At 41.2% G+C, this 17,435-nt stretch overlaps 1 protein-coding gene across 2 annotated transcripts in view; it reads left to right on the forward strand.

Annotated features, from left to right (window-relative positions):
• Positions 1–5,749: 5,749 nt before the first annotated feature.
• LMOD3 (leiomodin 3) overlaps positions 5,750–17,435 on the forward strand; it is a 48,197-nt gene continuing 36,511 nt past the window's right edge. Inside the window, exon 1 of one of the 2 annotated variants that reach the window (XM_053720680.1) lies at positions 5,750–6,148. In XM_053720680.1, the coding sequence (XP_053576655.1) occupies positions 5,780–6,148 (369 nt within the window). In that variant the 5' untranslated portion in view covers positions 5,750–5,779. The remainder of the gene's footprint in view (positions 6,149–17,435) is intronic. The other variant, XM_053720681.1, reaches the window with a different exon arrangement.

Below are 17,435 nucleotides of genomic sequence, written 5' to 3' on the forward strand. Positions count from 1 at the left end.
TGTGTATTTATGCATGTATGTGTGCGTATGTGTGTATGTGACTGTGTGTATTTATGCATGTATGTGTGTGTATGTTTGTATGTGACTGTGTGTGTATTTATGCATGTGTGTGTGTGTGTGTATGTATGTATGTGACTGTGTGTATTTATGCATGTATGTGTGTGTATGTATGTATGTGACTGTGTGTGTATTTATGCATGTATGTGTGTGTGTGTGTGTATGTATGTGACTGTGTGTGTATTTATGCATGTATGTGTGTGTGTATGTGACTGTGTGTGTGTGTATTTATGCATGTATGTGTGTGTGTATGTGACTGTGTGTGTGTATTTATGCATGTATGTGTGTGTATATGTGTATGTGACTGTGTGTATTTATGCATGTATGTGTGTGTATGTTTGTATGTGACTGTGTGTGTGTTTATGCATGTGTGTGTGTATGTATGTATGTGACTGTGTGTATTTATGCATGTATGTGTGTGTATGTATGTATGTGACTGTGTGTGTATTTATGCATGTATGTGTGTGTGTGTGTGTGTGTATGTATGTGACTGTGTGTGTATTTATGCATGTATGTGTGTGTGTATGTGACTGTGTGTGTGTGTATTTATGCATGTATGTGTGTGTGTATGTGACTGTGTGTGTGTATTTATGCATGTATGTGTGTGTATATGTGTATGTGACTGTGTGTATTTATGCATGTATGTGTGTGTATGTTTGTATGTGACTGTGTGTGTGTTTATGCATGTGTGTGTGTATGTATGTATGTGACTGTGTGTATTTATGCATGTATGTGTGTGTATGTATGTATGTATGTGTGTGTATGTTTGTATGTGACTGTGTGTGTATTTATGCATGTGTATGTGTGTGTATTATGTATGTGACTGTGTGTATTTATGCATGTATGTGTGTGTGTGTATGTATGTATGTGTGTGTGTGTGTGTGTGTATATTTATGCATGTATGTGTGTGTATGTTTGTATGTGACTGTGTGTGTATTTATGCATGTGTATGTGTGTGTATGTATGTGACTGTGTGTATTTATGCATGTATGTGTGTGTATGTATGTATGTGACTGTATGTGTATTTATGCATGTATGTGTGTGTGTGTGTGTATGTATGTGACTGTGTGTGTATTTATGCATGTATGTGTGTGTGTGTATGTGACTGTGTGTGTATTTATGCATGTATGTGTGTGTGTATGTATGTATGTGACTGTGTGTATTTATGCATGTATGTGTGTGTGTGTATGTATGTGACTGTGTGTGTATTTATGCATGTATATGTGTATGTGTGTATGTATGTTCCTGTGTATGTATTAGGGTTGCCACCTCAGCCACGTTTTCCTTGACACGTATGAGTTACACATGCTATAGGGTGTGCAGGTAGGGACTTGTATTGTGCTGTTCATCAGCAATATTCATGTTATGTCCAGAGGCTCAGTACATGTTCTGCCCTCCTTACCCTGCAGCATGTGCAACTCATAAGTGTGCAGGAAAACATGGTCGAGGTGGCAACCCTATTATGTATGTACCTGTGTATGTATGTATGTGACTGTGTGTATGTATGCATGTGTGTGTGTGACTGTGTGTGTATGTATGCATGTATATATGTGTGTGTGTGTATGTATGTGACTGTGTGTATGTATGCATGTGTGTGTGTGACTGTGTGTGTGTGTATGCATGTATATATGTGTGTGTGTGTATGTATGTGACTGTGTGTATGTATGCATGTGTGTGTGTGACTGTGTGTGTGTATGCATGTATATATGTGTGTGTGTGTGTGTATGTATGTGACTGTGTGTATGTATGCATGTGTGTGTGTGTGACTGTGTGTGTGTGTGTGTGTGTGTATGTATGTGACCGTGTGTATGTATGCATGTGTGTGTGTGAGTGTGTGTGTGACTGTGTGTGTGTGTGTGTATGCATGTATATATGTGTGTGTGTGTGTGTGTGTATGTATGTGACTGTGTGTATTTATGCATGTATTTGTGTGTATGTATGTAACTGTGTGTGTATTTATGCATGTATTTGTGTGTATGTATGTGACTGTGTGTGTATTTATGCGTGTATGTGTGTGTATGTTTGTGGAACCAGCAAATTACAGACCTTGTTACTACAGCATGGGGGGAGGGGGTAAACAGTGTCACTATACAGTACCACTATATACAGTACGGAGGGGCTGGACTATGAGACTACTGTGGTCACTTTATAAAGTACTGGGGCAGGTAGGGTCAGGCCAGACATTTCACTGGCAGATTACAGACTGTGTCACTAACTCACTATATACAGTACTGGTGGGTTAAACAGTGTCACTATATATAGTAATGGGGGTCAGACCATCTCACAGAATGTGGGCACATGGTACCTCCTTTTGCAGACATGTAATCTGATTCACATTTTTTTTCTGTGTTAAATGTAATGAAAAGAAAAAAGATATGTATCAAATTCACCTTTTTTTGGGGGGGGGAGTAGGGGGGAGTAGTGGGGGGAGTAGGGGGGGGGCCCTTCTTAGATTCTTGCACCTGGGTCCTGTGGTTTCTAGTTACGCCTCTGCCAGGGGACCTCGTGTTGCATATTTTATTGATTATCCACCTCTCATCACAGCAGCATTATATATAGTGTCACTAGATTTCTCACTAACCAGAGAGTCTGCAATTAATTTATATATTAACTACATTAAAGGACACTGGCCCATATTCCAATCCATTAGAATGTGGGTACATTGTGTGCAAGTATTTCCTATCCAAGAGGAGAGCCGCTGTTTGTGTAAAACCATCCTTGTTATGTGTATTTTATCACAGGCAATAACAGAATTCTAGCTTTAAATAACTTGGGCTACATATTTTATATTGAGCTTCTCCTATGATCAAAGTGGACTTCTAAAGAAACAGATTTTCTTCTCTTCCAGACAACAATGTTCTTTACTCTTTGGGTAATCTTATAGAGCTCAATTCCAACCAGATATACAATAATCAATACTAGTAATATCACTGGTCTTATCTATGTACCCCCAACAGGCCAGGTTTTCATTATGGCTGAACCAGTGCACAGGTCAACTGATCAGTAACGATGGTTACTAACCTGCAATCACCCATCAAGTGATTATTTCACATGTGCACTCGTTTAGCTATAATGAAAACCTGACCTGTTTGGGGTTATTGAGGACCGCAGTTGTGAAACAATGTTCTAGACCATAACATTTAGAGTTAAAAAAAAGATAATGAAACTAAAAACAAGGTTGCCGGGGGAATTGAGGAGAGTACCTATATATTTCTTTTTAAATCCCCCTTCCCAATCCCCCTTTGCTGTCTGTAGAGCACTGGGTATATAAAAGGGCACTGCCTGGCCTGTAATCTGAGGGCAGTGGGCACCTCTGAGGTTTGGGAGTGATACAATAATGAATAAGGGTGGCCAGCATCTTCTACAACTGCATTTCTCAAGCATATGATTTCAGTTTAATAAGAATGTAATAATTAATCAACTTTATTTTTTTATAACATTTTTAAATCTGTATTCTCTTGTGACAGTGCCAAGCCTTGGCTGCTGCAGAAACATGCTCAGAGTGACCCCCAAAATAGGCAATTGCTGGGGGATTGAAAGACAACTGCTGCTACATAGGTGTTAACATATTAGGAAAGTGTTCCTACTCGGTTTGAATGTTAATCTAATGCACTGGTTTTCAACCCTGTACTCAGACTCCCTAACAGGCCACATTTTGAGGATATCTGAACTGGAGCACAGGTGAAATAATCAGCTGATTAATAAACATGGCTATTTTACCTGCTCTCATCCAAGGTAATCCAGAAAACCTGGCCTGTTGGGGAGGTCTGAAAACCAGTGATCTAATGCAAAGAAACAGAAAGAGGTTTTATGTCCTTTTAAGAACTTTATTGCAAAAGAGCAGCACGCAAAAGAGATGTATTTTTTTCCATTATTTGCTTGTAAACAACAGGAAAATTAGTTCAAAGTATTATTTGGTTTTCAAATGAAGAACAAACACCAAATACTAAATACATTGTATCTTTATGTGAAGGGAGATATTAAACAATAAATAAATGTTAAAGGGACACTGAACCCAATTTTTTTCTTTCAGGATTTAGATAGAGCAGCAATTTAAAGCAACTTTCTAATTTACTCCTATTATCAATTCTTCTTCATTCTCTTGCTATCTTTATTTGAAAAGCAAGAATGTACGTTTAGAAGCCGGCCCATTTTTTGTTCCCAACCTGGGTTGTGCTTGCTGATTGCTGGCTGAGCGCTAACCAGGGTCTGAACCAAAAATTGGCTACCTCCTTAGCTTAGCTGCCTTCCTTTTCAAATAAAGATAGCAAGAGAACGAAGAAAAATTGATGAGTAAATTAGAAAGTTCCTTAAAATTGGGTTTAGTGTCCCTTTAAATATACTTATGTATCTAGGGCAAAAATGAGTCTGAGAACAGTAAGACTATATATTTATTATAATTATTTTAGTGTATTAGTTGTTTTAATATTAAAGAAATAACTGTAAAGGTTTAGTAGTTTCTTTAAAGTACTTTAGTTTCTATAGGTCCTGCCATGTTGAAACCCTAATCTAATCTCTTCTGCTGAGGATAGATAAAGTGTGTAATCAAACCTGTTTGCAACCTTAAAGGGACACTGAACCCAACATCTTTTATTTTGTGATTCAGACAGAGCCTTTTAAGCAGCTTTTTAATTTACTCCTAATAGCAAATTCTCTTGGTATCTTTATTTGGAAAGCAAGAATGTAAGTTTAGATGACGGCCCATTTTGGTGAAGAACCTGGGTTGTCCTTGCTGATTGGTGGATAAATTAATCCACCAATAAACAAGTGCTGTCCAAGGTTCTGGACTTTCTTTTTCAAATAAAGATAGCAAGAGAACAAAGAACAATTGATAAAAGGAGTAAATTAGAAAGTTGTTTAAAATTGCTGCTCTATCTGAATCACAAAAGAAAAAAATTGGGTTCAGTGTCCCTTTAAAGTAACTATTTAGAATGGTTTATAGACCCTTTAAAGGGACAGTCTACTAACATGTTATTGTTAAAAATGATACATAATCCCTTTATTATCCTTTCCCCGTTTTGCATGACTGCCCCTTATCTCAGTACTTTTTACAATCTTGCATTTTAACCAATTAGTGCTGTTTTTTATATACCCATTATCATTCTCTACAGTATATTAATATAACTATGTTGGTTATGCAAAGCTGGAGAATTGGAAGTTATCTGTCTTTATAAACAATAAAAAAAAAATAAGTAGACTGTTCCTTTAAGATTTCATCATTCTACACAACCATTGTTTGTACACATTATCTGTGCCAAAGTGTCCTCACCACAATAGATTAAAGCAAAATTACAAATTGTTGATGACCACTATTTTATAGAAAATGATTGGATTTGGAAAGCCCACAATTTTCAGAATCAAATAACAGGAAAAGATGACAGAATAAAGTATCTTTCAAAGGTGTTTTTTTTACTACACATAATAAAACATTTTATTTAACGTGTTTAATGTCCATTTAAATAGCATCAGTTTCACAAGGAGCACATCAGGACTGTGGACGCGGCCTGCTGGTAGATTGATGGAATTCTCTAGAAGATAACTAGCAAATACATTACACAATGACGAGGGGGATCAGCTGTACTGAAATGTCACAGACGTTTGCACAGCTGACACCAGTTGCTGAAAACAGAACATGGTAGCACCGCCATAAATTCTCCATCCAGACTCTCAGTGCTTAATATAGACCACACATAATCTCAAGTGAGTTTCACATACTTTGCACATGGTCGAGTGCTCTCATAGAGGAAGTAGTTCTGCTCTTTGCCCCTTCTATCTGTGTTATTCTTTAATAGAATTCACAATGTCTCAGTACAGCCAGGATTCAGATACTGAAGAGCTTTTTGAGGATATAGATGAAGATGAAATTTTAGCAAATTTGTCTCCAGAGGAACTTAAGGAACTACAGAGTGAAATAGAGGTTTTGGCCCCTGATCCCAGAGTTCCAGTGGGGATGATACAGAAGGATCAGACGGGAAAAACACCAACTGGCCAATATGATCATAGGTCGCTCATCGATTATCTACACTGGGAAAAGGAGTCAAAGCGCATGTTGGAGGAGGAGAGGGTGCCAGTTACCCTATTGCCATCAGAGGTAAAACAGAATGTTACAATAAGTATATGGGTTTGTATGAAGAATGGACTAACTCTGATACAATAAGGCCCTAATGTTTAGATCTCTGTATATGTAATGCTCAGTATGGTGTAATGTATATAATCTGCCTGCTGTAGCTATGAGTATTGTACTGCTCTCTATAGTTTGTTTTATATAAGATGGGTATTTGTGGTTCATGCAATAGCTCAGTGCATACTGGGTAACCTATTAGCTTCGGGTATTTGTGGTTCATGCTATAGCTCAGTGCATACTGGGTAACCTATTAGCTGTGGGTATTTGTGGTTCCTGCTATAGCTCAGTGCATACTGGGTAACCTATTAGCTGTGGGTATTTGTGGTTCATGCTATAGCTCAGTGCATACTAGACAGGGATAGGCAAGGTGTCCGTATACGGACACTGGTGTCCGTGACTAGCCCTTGCAGTGTCCGCCACAACTGGATGTGTATCTGCATCTGTATAATAACACCCATCTATACATAGACACAGTAGTGACACTGGCACATGCATATAGCCAGACAAGGGCTGGTTATAGTATCAGTGGTATCTGCATCAGAATAATAACACCTAGCACTATATAATGACACAGAACAGTAGTGACACTGGCTCATGGGTATAGCCAGACAAGGGCTGGTAATAGAATCAGTGGCATCTGCATCAGTATAATAACACCCAGCACTATATAATGACACAGTAGTGACACTGGCACATGGGTATAGCCAGACAAGGGCTGGTTATAGGGTCAGTGATATCTGCATCAGAATAATAACACCCAGCACTATATAATGACACAGTAGTGACACTGGCACATGGGTATAGCCAGAGGATGGCTGGTTATAGGATCAGTGGTATCTGTATCAGTATAATAACACCATGCACTATATAATGACACAGTAGTGACACTGGCACATGGGTATAGCCAGAGGAGAGCTGGTTATAGGATCAGTGGTATCTACATCAGTATAATAACACCCAGCGCTATATAATGACACAGTAGTGACACTGGCTCATGGGTATAGCCAGAGGAGGGCTGGTTATAGGATCAGTGGTATCTGGATCAGTATAACACAAAGCACTATATAATGACACAGTAGTGACACTGGCACATGGGTATAGCCAGAGGAGGGCTGGTTATAGGATCAGTGGTATCTGTATCAGTATAATAACACCAAGCACTATATAATGACACAGTAGTGACGCTGGCTCATGGGTATAGCCAGAGGAGGGCTGGTTATAGGATCAGTGGTATCTGAATCAGTATAATAACACCCAGCACTATATAATGACACAGTAGTGACACTGGCTCATGGGTATAGCCAGAGGAGGGCTGGTTATAGGATCAGTGGTATCTGCATCAGTATAATAACACCCAGCAGTATATAATGACATAGTAGTGACACTGGCTCATGGGTATAGCCAGAGGAGGGCTGGTTATAGGATCAGTGGTATCTGCATCAGTATAATAACACCCAGCACTATATAATGACACAGTAGTGACACTGGCACATGGGTATAGCCAGAGGAGGGCTGGTTATAGGATCAGTGGTATCTGCATCAGTATAATAACACCCAGCACTATATAATGACACAGTAGTGACACTGGCACATGGGTATAGCCAGAGGAGGGCTGGTTATAGGGTCAGTGGTATCTGCATCAGTATAATAACACCCAGCAGTATATAATGACACAGTAGTGACACTGGGGCATGGGTATAGCCAGAGGAGGGCTGGTTATAGGATCAGTGGTATCTGCATCAGTATAATAACACCCAGCACTATATAATGATACAGTAGTGACACTGGCACATGGGTATAGCAAGAGGAGGGCTGGTTATAGGATCAGTGGTATCTGCATCAGTATAATAACATCCAGCGCTATATAATGACACAGTAGTGACACTGGCTCATGGGTATAGCCAGAGGAGGGCTGGTTATAGGATCAGTGGTATCTACATCAGTATAATAACACCCAGCACTATATAATGACACAGTAGTGACATTGGCTCATGAGTATAGCCAGAGGAGGGCTGGTTACAGGATCAGTGGTATCTGCATCAGTATAATAACACCAAGCAATATACAAAGACACAGTAGTGACACTGGCTCATGGGTATAGCCAGAGGAGGTCTGGTTATAGGATCAGTGGTATCTGCATCAGTATAATAACACCAAGCACTATATAATGACACAGTAGTGACACTGGCACATGGGTATAGCCAGAGGAGGGCTGGTTATAGGATCAGTGGTATCTGCATCAGTATAATAACACCAAGCAATATACAAAGACACAGTAGTGACACTGGCTCATGGATATAGCCAGAGGAGGGCTGGTTATAGGATCAGTAGTATCTGCAACAGTATAATAACACCCAGCACTATATAATGACACAGTAGTGACACTGGCACATGGGTATAGCCAGACAAGAGCTGGTTATAGGGTCAGTGGTATCTGTATCAGTATAATAACACCATGCACTATATAATGACACAGTAGTGACACTGGCACATGGGTATAGCCAGAGGAGGGCTGGTTATAGGATCAGTGGTATCTGCATCAGTATAATAACACCCAGCACTATATAATGACACAGTAGTGACACTGGCTCATGGGTATAGCCAGAGGAGGACTGGTTATAGGATCAGTGGTATCTGCATCAGTATAATAACACCCAGCACTATATAATGACACAGTAGTGACACTGGCTCATGGGTATAGCCAGAGGAGGGCTGGTTATAGGATCAGTGGTATCTGTATCAGTATAATAACACCCAGCACTATATAATGACACAGTAGTGACACTGGCTCATGAGTATAGCCAGAGGAGGGCTGGTTATAGGATCAGTGGTATCTGCATCAATATAATAACACCAAGCACTATAAAATAATGTTTATAATATCAAATGTACCTTGGTGTCCTTCACTAAGGTCTGTACTTTGGAAAATGTCAGCCACAGCCTTTGTCTGTGCCTATCCCTGATACTAGGTTACCTATTAGCTGTGGGTATTTGTGTTTCATGCTGTAGCTCAGTGCATACGGGGTAACCTATTAGCTGTGGGTATTTGTGGTTCATGCTATAACTCAGTGCATAGGGGGTAACCTATTAGCTGTGGGTATTTGTGGTTCATGCTGTAGCTCAGTGCATATGGGGTAACCTATTAGCTGTGGGTATTAGTGGTTCATGCTATAACTCAGTGCATACTGTGTAACCTATTAGCTGTGGGTATTTGTGGTTCATGCTGTAGCTCAGTGCATATGGGGTAACCTATTAGATGTGGGTATTTGTGGTTCATGCTATAGCTCAGTGCATACTGGGTAACCTATTAGCTGTGGGTATCTGTGGTTCATGCTATAGCTCAGTGCATTCTGGGTAACCTATTAGCTGTAAGTATTTATGGTTCATGCTATAGCTCAGTGCATACTGGGTAACCTATTAACTGTGGGTAATGTTGGTTCATGCTATAGCTCAGTGCATACTGGGTAACCTATTAGCTGTGGGTATTTGTGGTTCATGCTATAGCTCAGTACATACTGGGTAACCTATTAGCTGTGGGTATTTGTGGTTCATGCTATAGGTCAGTGCATACTGGGTAACCTATTAGCTGTGGGTATTTGTGGTTCATGCTATAGCTTAGTGCATACTGGGAAACCTATTAGCTGTGGGTATTTAAGGTTCATGCTATAGCTCAGTGCATACTGGGTAACCTATTAGATGTGGGTAGTTGTGGTTCGTTCTGCAGCTCAGTGCATACTGGGTAACCTATTAGCTGTGGGTATTTGTGGTTCATGCTATAGCTTAGTGCATACTGGGTAACCTATTAGCTGTGGGTATTTGTGGTTCATGCTATAGCTCAGTGCATACTGGGTAACCTATTAGCTGTGGGTATTTGTGGTTCATGCTATAGCTCAGTGGATACTGGGTAACCTATTAGCTTCGGGTATTTATGGTTCATGCTGTAGCTCAGTACATACTGGCTAACCTATTAACTGTGGGTAATTATGGTTCATGCTATAGCTCAGTGCATACTGGGAAACCTATTAGCTGGGGGTATTTGTGGTTCATGCTATAGTTCAGTGCATACTCAGTAACCTATTAGCTGTGGGTATCTGTGGTTAATGTTATGGCTCAGTGCATACTGGGTAACCTATTAGCTGTGGGTATTTGTGGTTCATGCTATAGCTTAGTGCATACTGGGTAACCTATTAGCTGTGGGTATTTGTGGTTCATGCTATAGCTTAGTGCATACTGGGTAACCTATTAGCTGTGGGTATTTATGGTTCATGCTATAGCTCAGTGCATACTGGGTAACCTATTAGCTTTGGGTATTTATGGTTCATGCTGTAGCTCAGTACATACTGGGTAACCTATTAACTGTGGGTATTTATGGTTCATGCTGCAGCTCAGTGCATACTGGGTAACCTATTATCTGTGGGTATTTGTGGTTCATGTTATAGCTTAGTGCATACTGGGTAACCTATTAGCTGTGGGTATTTGTGGTTCATGCTGTAGCTCAGTGCATACTCGGTAACCATTAAGCTGTGGGTAGTTGTGATTCATGCTATAGCTCAGTGCATACTCGGTAACCTAATTTTAAGGTTCATGCTGTAGCTCAGTGCATATGGGGTAACCTATTAGCTGTGGGTATTTGTGTTTCATGCTATTGCTCAGTGCATACTCGGTAACCTATTTTTAAGGTTCATGCTGTAGCTCAGTGCATATGGGGTATCCTATTAGCTGTAGGTATTTGTGGTTCATGCAATAGCTCAGTACATAGGGGGTAACCTATTAGCTGTGGGTATTTGTGGTTTATGCTGTAGCTCAGTGCATACTGGGTAACCTTTTAGCTGTGGGTATTTGTGGTTCATGCTATAGCTCAGTGCATACTGGGTAACCTATTAGGTGTGGGTATTTGTGGTTCATGCTATAGCTCAGTGCATACTGGGTAACCTATTAGCTGTGGGTATTTGTGGTTCATGCTATAGCTCAGTACATAGGGGGTAACCTATTAGCTGTGGGTATTTGTGGTTCATGCTGTAGCTCAGTGCATACTGGGTAACCTATTAGATGTCGGTTTGTGCTGTAGCTCAGTGCACACTGGGTAACCTATTAGCTGTGGGCATTTGTGGTTCATGTTGTAGCTCAGTGGATACTGGGTAACCTATTAGATGTGGGTATTTGTGGTTCATGCTATAGCTCAGTGCATACTGGGTAACCTATTAGCTGTGGGTATTTGTGGTTCATGCTATAGCTCAGTACATAGGGGGTAACCTATTAGCTGTGGGTATTTGTGTTTCATGCTGTAGCTCAGTGCATACTGGGTAACCTATTAGATGTGGGTATTTGTGGTTCATGTTGTAGCTCAGTGCATACTGGGTAACCTATTAGATGTGGGTATTTGTGGTTCATGCTATAGCTCAGTGCATACTGGGTAACCTATTAGCTATGGGTATTTATAGATCATGCTGTAGCACAGTGCATACTGGGTAACCTTTTAGCTGTGGGTATTTGTGGTTCATGCTATAGCTCAGTGCATACTGGGTAACCTATTAGGTGTGGGTATTTGTGGTTCATGCTATAGCTCAGTGCATACTGGGTAACCTATTAGCTGTGGGTATTTGTGGTTCATGCTATAGCTCAGTACATAGGGGGTAACCTATTAGCTGTGGGTATTTGTGGTTCATGCTGTAGCTCAGTGCATACTCGGTAACCATTAAGCTGTGGGTATTTGTGATTCATGCTATAGCTCAGTGCATACTCGGTAACCTATTTTTAAGGTTCATGCTGTAGCTCAGTGCATATGGGGTAACCTATTAGCTGTGGGTATTTGTGTTTCATGCTATTGCTCAGTGCATACTCGGTAACCTATTTTTAAGGTTCATGCTGTAGCTCAGTGCATATGGGGTATCCTATTAGCTGTAGGTATTTGTGGTTCATGCAATAGCTCAGTACATAGGGGGTAACCTATTAGCTGTGGGTATTTGTGGTTTATGCTGTAGCTCAGTGCATACTGGGTAACCTTTTAGCTGTGGGTATTTGTGGTTCATGCTATAGCTCAGTGCATACTGGGTAACCTATTAGGTGTGGGTATTTGTGGTTCATGCTATAGCTCAGTGCATACTGGGTAACCTATTAGCTGTGGGTATTTGTGGTTCATGCTATAGCTCTGTACATAGGGGGTAACCTATTAGCTGTGGGTATTTGTGGTTCATGCTGTAGCTCAGTGCATACTGGGTAACCTATTAGATGTCGGTTTGTGCTGTAGCTCAGTGCACACTGGGTAACCTATTAGCTGTGGGCATTTGTGGTTCATGTTGTAGCTCAGTGGATACTGGGTAACCTATTAGATGTGGGTATTTGTGGTTCATGCTATAGCTCAGTGCATACTGGGTAACCTATTAGCTGTGGGTATTTGTGGTTCATGCTATAGCTCAGTACATAGGGGGTAACCTATTAGCTGTGGGTATTTGTGTTTCATGCTGTAGCTCAGTGCATACTGGGTAACCTATTAGATGTGGGTATTTGTGGTTCATGTTGTAGCTCAGTGCATACTGGGTAACCTATTAGATGTGGGTATTTGTGGTTCATGCTATAGCTCAGTGCATACTGGGTAACCTATTAGCTATGGGTATTTATAGATCATGCTGTAGCACAGTGCATACTGGGTACCCTTTTAGCTGTGGGTATTTGTGGTTCATGCTATAGCTCAGTGCATACTGGGTAACCTATTAGGTGTGGGTATTTGTGGTTCATGCTATAGCTCAGTGCATACTGGGTAACCTATTAGCTGTGGGTATTTGTGGTTCATGCTATAGCTCAGTACATAGGGGGTAACCTATTAGCTGTGGGTATTTGTGGTTCATGCTGTAGCTCAGTGCATACTGGGTAACCTATTAGATGTCGGTTTGTGCTGTAGCTCAGTGCACACTGGGTAACCTATTAGCTGTGGGCATTTGTGGTGCATGTTGTAGCTCAGTGGATACTGGGTAACCTATTAGATGTGGGTATTTGTGGTTCATGCTATAGCTCAGTGCATACTGGGTAACCTATTAGCTGTGGGTATTTGTGGTTCATGCTATAGCTCAGTACATAGGGGGTAACCTATTAGCTGTGGGTATTTGTGTTTCATGCTGTAGCTCAGTGCATACTGGGTAACCTATTAGATGTGGGTATTTGTGGTTCATGTTGTAGCTCAGTGCATACTGGGTAACCTATTAGATGTGGGTATTTGTGGTTCATGCTATAGCTCAGTGCATACTGGGTAACCTATTAGCTATGGGTATTTATAGATCATGCTGTAGCACAGTGCATACTGGGTAACCTATTAGTGGTGGGTAATTGTGGTTCATGCTATAGCTTAGTGCATACTGGGTAACCTATTAGCTGTGGGTATGTGTGGTTCATGCTATAGCATACTGTGTAACCTATTAGCTATGGGTATTTATAGATCATGCTGTAGCACAGTGCATACTGGGTAACATATTAGTGGTGGGTAATTGTGGTTCATGCTATAGCTCAGTGCATACTGGGTAACCTATTAGCTGTGGGTATCTGTGGTTCATGCTATAGCTTAGTGCATACTGGATAGCCTATTAGCTGTGGGTATTTGTGGTTCATGCTATAGCTCAGTGCATACTGGGTAACCCATTAGCTGTGGGTATTTGTGGTTCATGCTACAGCGTAGTACATAGGGGGTAACCTATTAGCTGTGGGTATTTGTGGTTCATACTATAGCTTAGTACATAGGGGGTAACCTATTAGCTATGGCTATTTGTGGTTCATGCTGTAGCTCAGTGCATAATCGGTAACCTATTAGCTGTGGGTATTTGTTGTTAATGCTATGGCTTAGTGCATACTGGGTAACCTATTAGCTGTGGGCATTTGTGGTTCATGCTATAGCTCAGTACATAGGGGGTAACCTATTTGCTGTGGGTATTTGTGGTTCATGCTGTAGCTCAGTGCATACTGGGTAACCTATTAGATGTGGGTATTTGTGGTTCATGCTGTAGCTCAGTGCATACGGGGTAACCTATAAGCTGTGGGTACTTGTGGTTCATGCCATAGCTCAGTCTATACAGGGTAACCTATTAGTTGTGGGTATGTGTGGTTCATGCTATAGCATACTGTGTAACCTATTAGCTGGGGGTATTTGTGGTTCATGCTATAGCTCAGGGCATACTGGGTAACCTATTAGCTGTGGGTATTTATGGTTCATGCTATAGCTCAGTGCATACTGGGTAACCTATTTGCTGTGGGTATTTGTGGTTCATGCTCTAGCTCAGTACATAGGGGGTAACCTATTTGCTGTGGGTATTTGTGGTTCATGCTGTAGCTCAGTGCATACTGGGTAACCTATTAGATGTGGGTATTTGTGGTTCATGCTGTAGCTCGGTGCATACGGGGTAACCTATAAGCTGTGGGTACTTGTGGTTCATTCTATAGCTCAGTCTATACTGGGTAACCTATTAGTTGTGGGTATGTGTGGTTCATGCTATAGCATACTGTGTAACCTATTAGCTGTGGGTATTTGTGGTTCATGCTATAGCTCAGTGCATACTGGGTAACCTATTAGCTGTAGGTATTTGTGGTTCATGCTATAGCTCAGTACATAGGGGGTAACCTATTAGCTGTGGGTATTTGTGGTTTATGCTGTAGCTCAGTGCATACTGGGTAACCTTTTAGCTGGGGGTATTTGTGGATCATGCTGTAGCTCAGTGCATACTGGGTAACCTATTAGATGTGGGTATTTTGTGGTTCATGCTATAGCTCAGTGCATACTGGGTAACATATTAGATGTCGGTTTGTGCTGTAGCTCAGTGCATACTGGGTAACCTATTAGCTGTGGGTATTTGTGGTTCATGCTGTAGCTCAGTGCATACTGGGTAACCTATTAGCTGTGGGTATTTGTGGTTCATGCTATAGCTCAGTACATAGGGGGTAACCTATTAGCTGTGGGTATTTGTGGTTCACGCTGTAGCTCAGTGCATACTGGGTAACCTATTAGATGTCGGTTTGTGCTGTAGCTCAGTGCACACTGGGTAACCTATTAGCTGTGGGTATTTGTGGTTCATGCTGTAGCTCAGTGGATACTGGGTAACCTATTAGGTGTGGGTATTTGTGGTTCATGCTATAGCTCAGTGCATACTGGGTAACCTATTAGCTGTGGGTATTTGTGTTTCATGGTATAGCTCAGTACATAGGGGGTAACCTATTAGCTGTGTGTATTTGTGTTTCATGCTGTAGGTCAGTGCATACTGGGTAACCTATTAGATGTGGGTATTTGTGGTTCATGTTGTAGCTCAGTGCATACTGGGTAACCTATTAGATGTGGGTATTTGTGATTCATGCTATAGCTCAGTGCATACTGGGTAACCTATTAGCTGTGGGTATTTGTGGTTCATGTTGTAGCTCAGTGCATACTGGGTAACCTATTAGATGTGAGTATTTGTGGTTCATGCTATAGCTCAGTGCATACTGGGTAACCTATTAGCTGTGGGTATTTGTGGTTCATGCTATAGCTCAGTACATACTGTGTAACTTATTAGCTGGGGGTATTTGTGGTTCATGCGATAGCTCAGTGAATATGAGGTAACCTATTAGCTGTGGGTATTTGTGGTTCATGCTATAGCTCAGTACATAGGGGGTAACCTATTAGCTGGGGGTATCTGTGGTTCATGCTATAGCTCAGTGCATACTGAGTAACCTATTAGCTGTGGGTATTTGTGGTTCATGCTATAGCTCAGTACATAGGGGGTAACGTATTAGCTGTGGGTATTTGTGGTTCATGCTGTAGCGCAGTGCATACTGGGTAACCTATTAGATGGGGGTATTTGTGGTTCATGCTGTAGCTCAGTGCATATGGGGTAACCTATTAGCTGTGGGTAATTGTGGTTCATGCTGTAGCTCAGTGCATACTGGGTAACCTATTAGATGTGGTTATTTGTGGTTCATGCTATAGCTCAGTGCATACTGGGTATCCTATTAGCTGTAGGTATTTGTGGTTCATGATATAGCTCAGTACATAGGGGGTAACCTATTAGCTGTGGGTATTTGTGTTTCATGCTGTAGGTCAGTGCATACTGGGTAACCTATTAGATGTGGGTATTTGTGGTTCATGTTGTAGCTCAGTGCATACTGGGTAACCTATTAGATGTGGGTATTTGTGATTCATGCTATAGCTCAGTGCATACTGGGTAACCTATTAGCTGTGGGTATTTGTGGTTCATGTTGTAGCTCAGTGCATACTGGGTAACCTATTAGATGTGAGTATTTGTGGTTCATGCTATAGCTCAGTGCATACTGGGTAACCTATTAGCTGTGGGTATTTGTGGTTCATGCTATAGCTCAGTACATACTGTGTAACTTATTAGCTGGGGGTATTTGTGGTTCATGCGATAGCTCAGTGCATATGAGGTAACCTATTAGCTGTGGGTATTTGTGGTTCATGCTATAGCTCAGTACATAGGGGGTAACCTTTTAGCTGGGGGTATCTGTGGTTCATGCTATAGCTCAGTGCATACTGAGTAACCTATTAGCTGTGGGTATTTGTGGTTCATGCTATAGCTCAGTACATAGGGGGTAACGTATTAGCTGTGGGTATTTGTGGTTCATGCTGTAGCGCAGTGCATACTGGGTAACCTATTAGATGGGGGTATTTGTGGTTCATGCTGTAGCTCAGTGCATATGGGGTAACCTATTAGCTGTGGGTAATTGTGGTTCATGCTGTAGCTCAGTGCATACTGGGTAACCTATTAGATGTGGTTATTTGTGGTTCATGCTATAGCTCAGTGCATACTGGGTATCCTATTAGCTGTAGGTATTTGTGGTTCATGATATAGCTCAGTACATAGGGGGTAACCTATTAGCTGTGGGTATTTGTGGTTTATGCTGTAGCTCAGAGCATTCTGGGTAACCTTTTAGCTGGGGGTATTTGTGGTTCATGCTGTAGCTCAGTGCATACTGGGTATCCTATTAGATGTGGGTATTTGTGGTTCATGCTATAGCTCAGTGCATACTGGGTAACGTAATAGATGTCGGTTTGTGCTGTAGCTGAGTGCATACTGGGTAACCTATTAGCTGTGGGTATTTGTGGTTCATACTGTAGCTCAGTGGATATTGGGTAACCTATTAGATGTGGGTATTTGTGGTTCATGCTATAGCTCAGTGCATACTGGGTAACCTATTATCTGTGGGTATTTGTGGTTCATGCTATAGCTCAGTACATAGGGGTAACCTATTAGCTGTGGGTATTTGTGTTTCATGCTGTAGCTCA

This window comes from Bombina bombina, chromosome 7, assembly GCF_027579735.1.
Source record: "Bombina bombina isolate aBomBom1 chromosome 7, aBomBom1.pri, whole genome shotgun sequence".
NCBI lineage: Eukaryota > Metazoa > Chordata > Amphibia > Anura > Bombinatoridae > Bombina > Bombina bombina.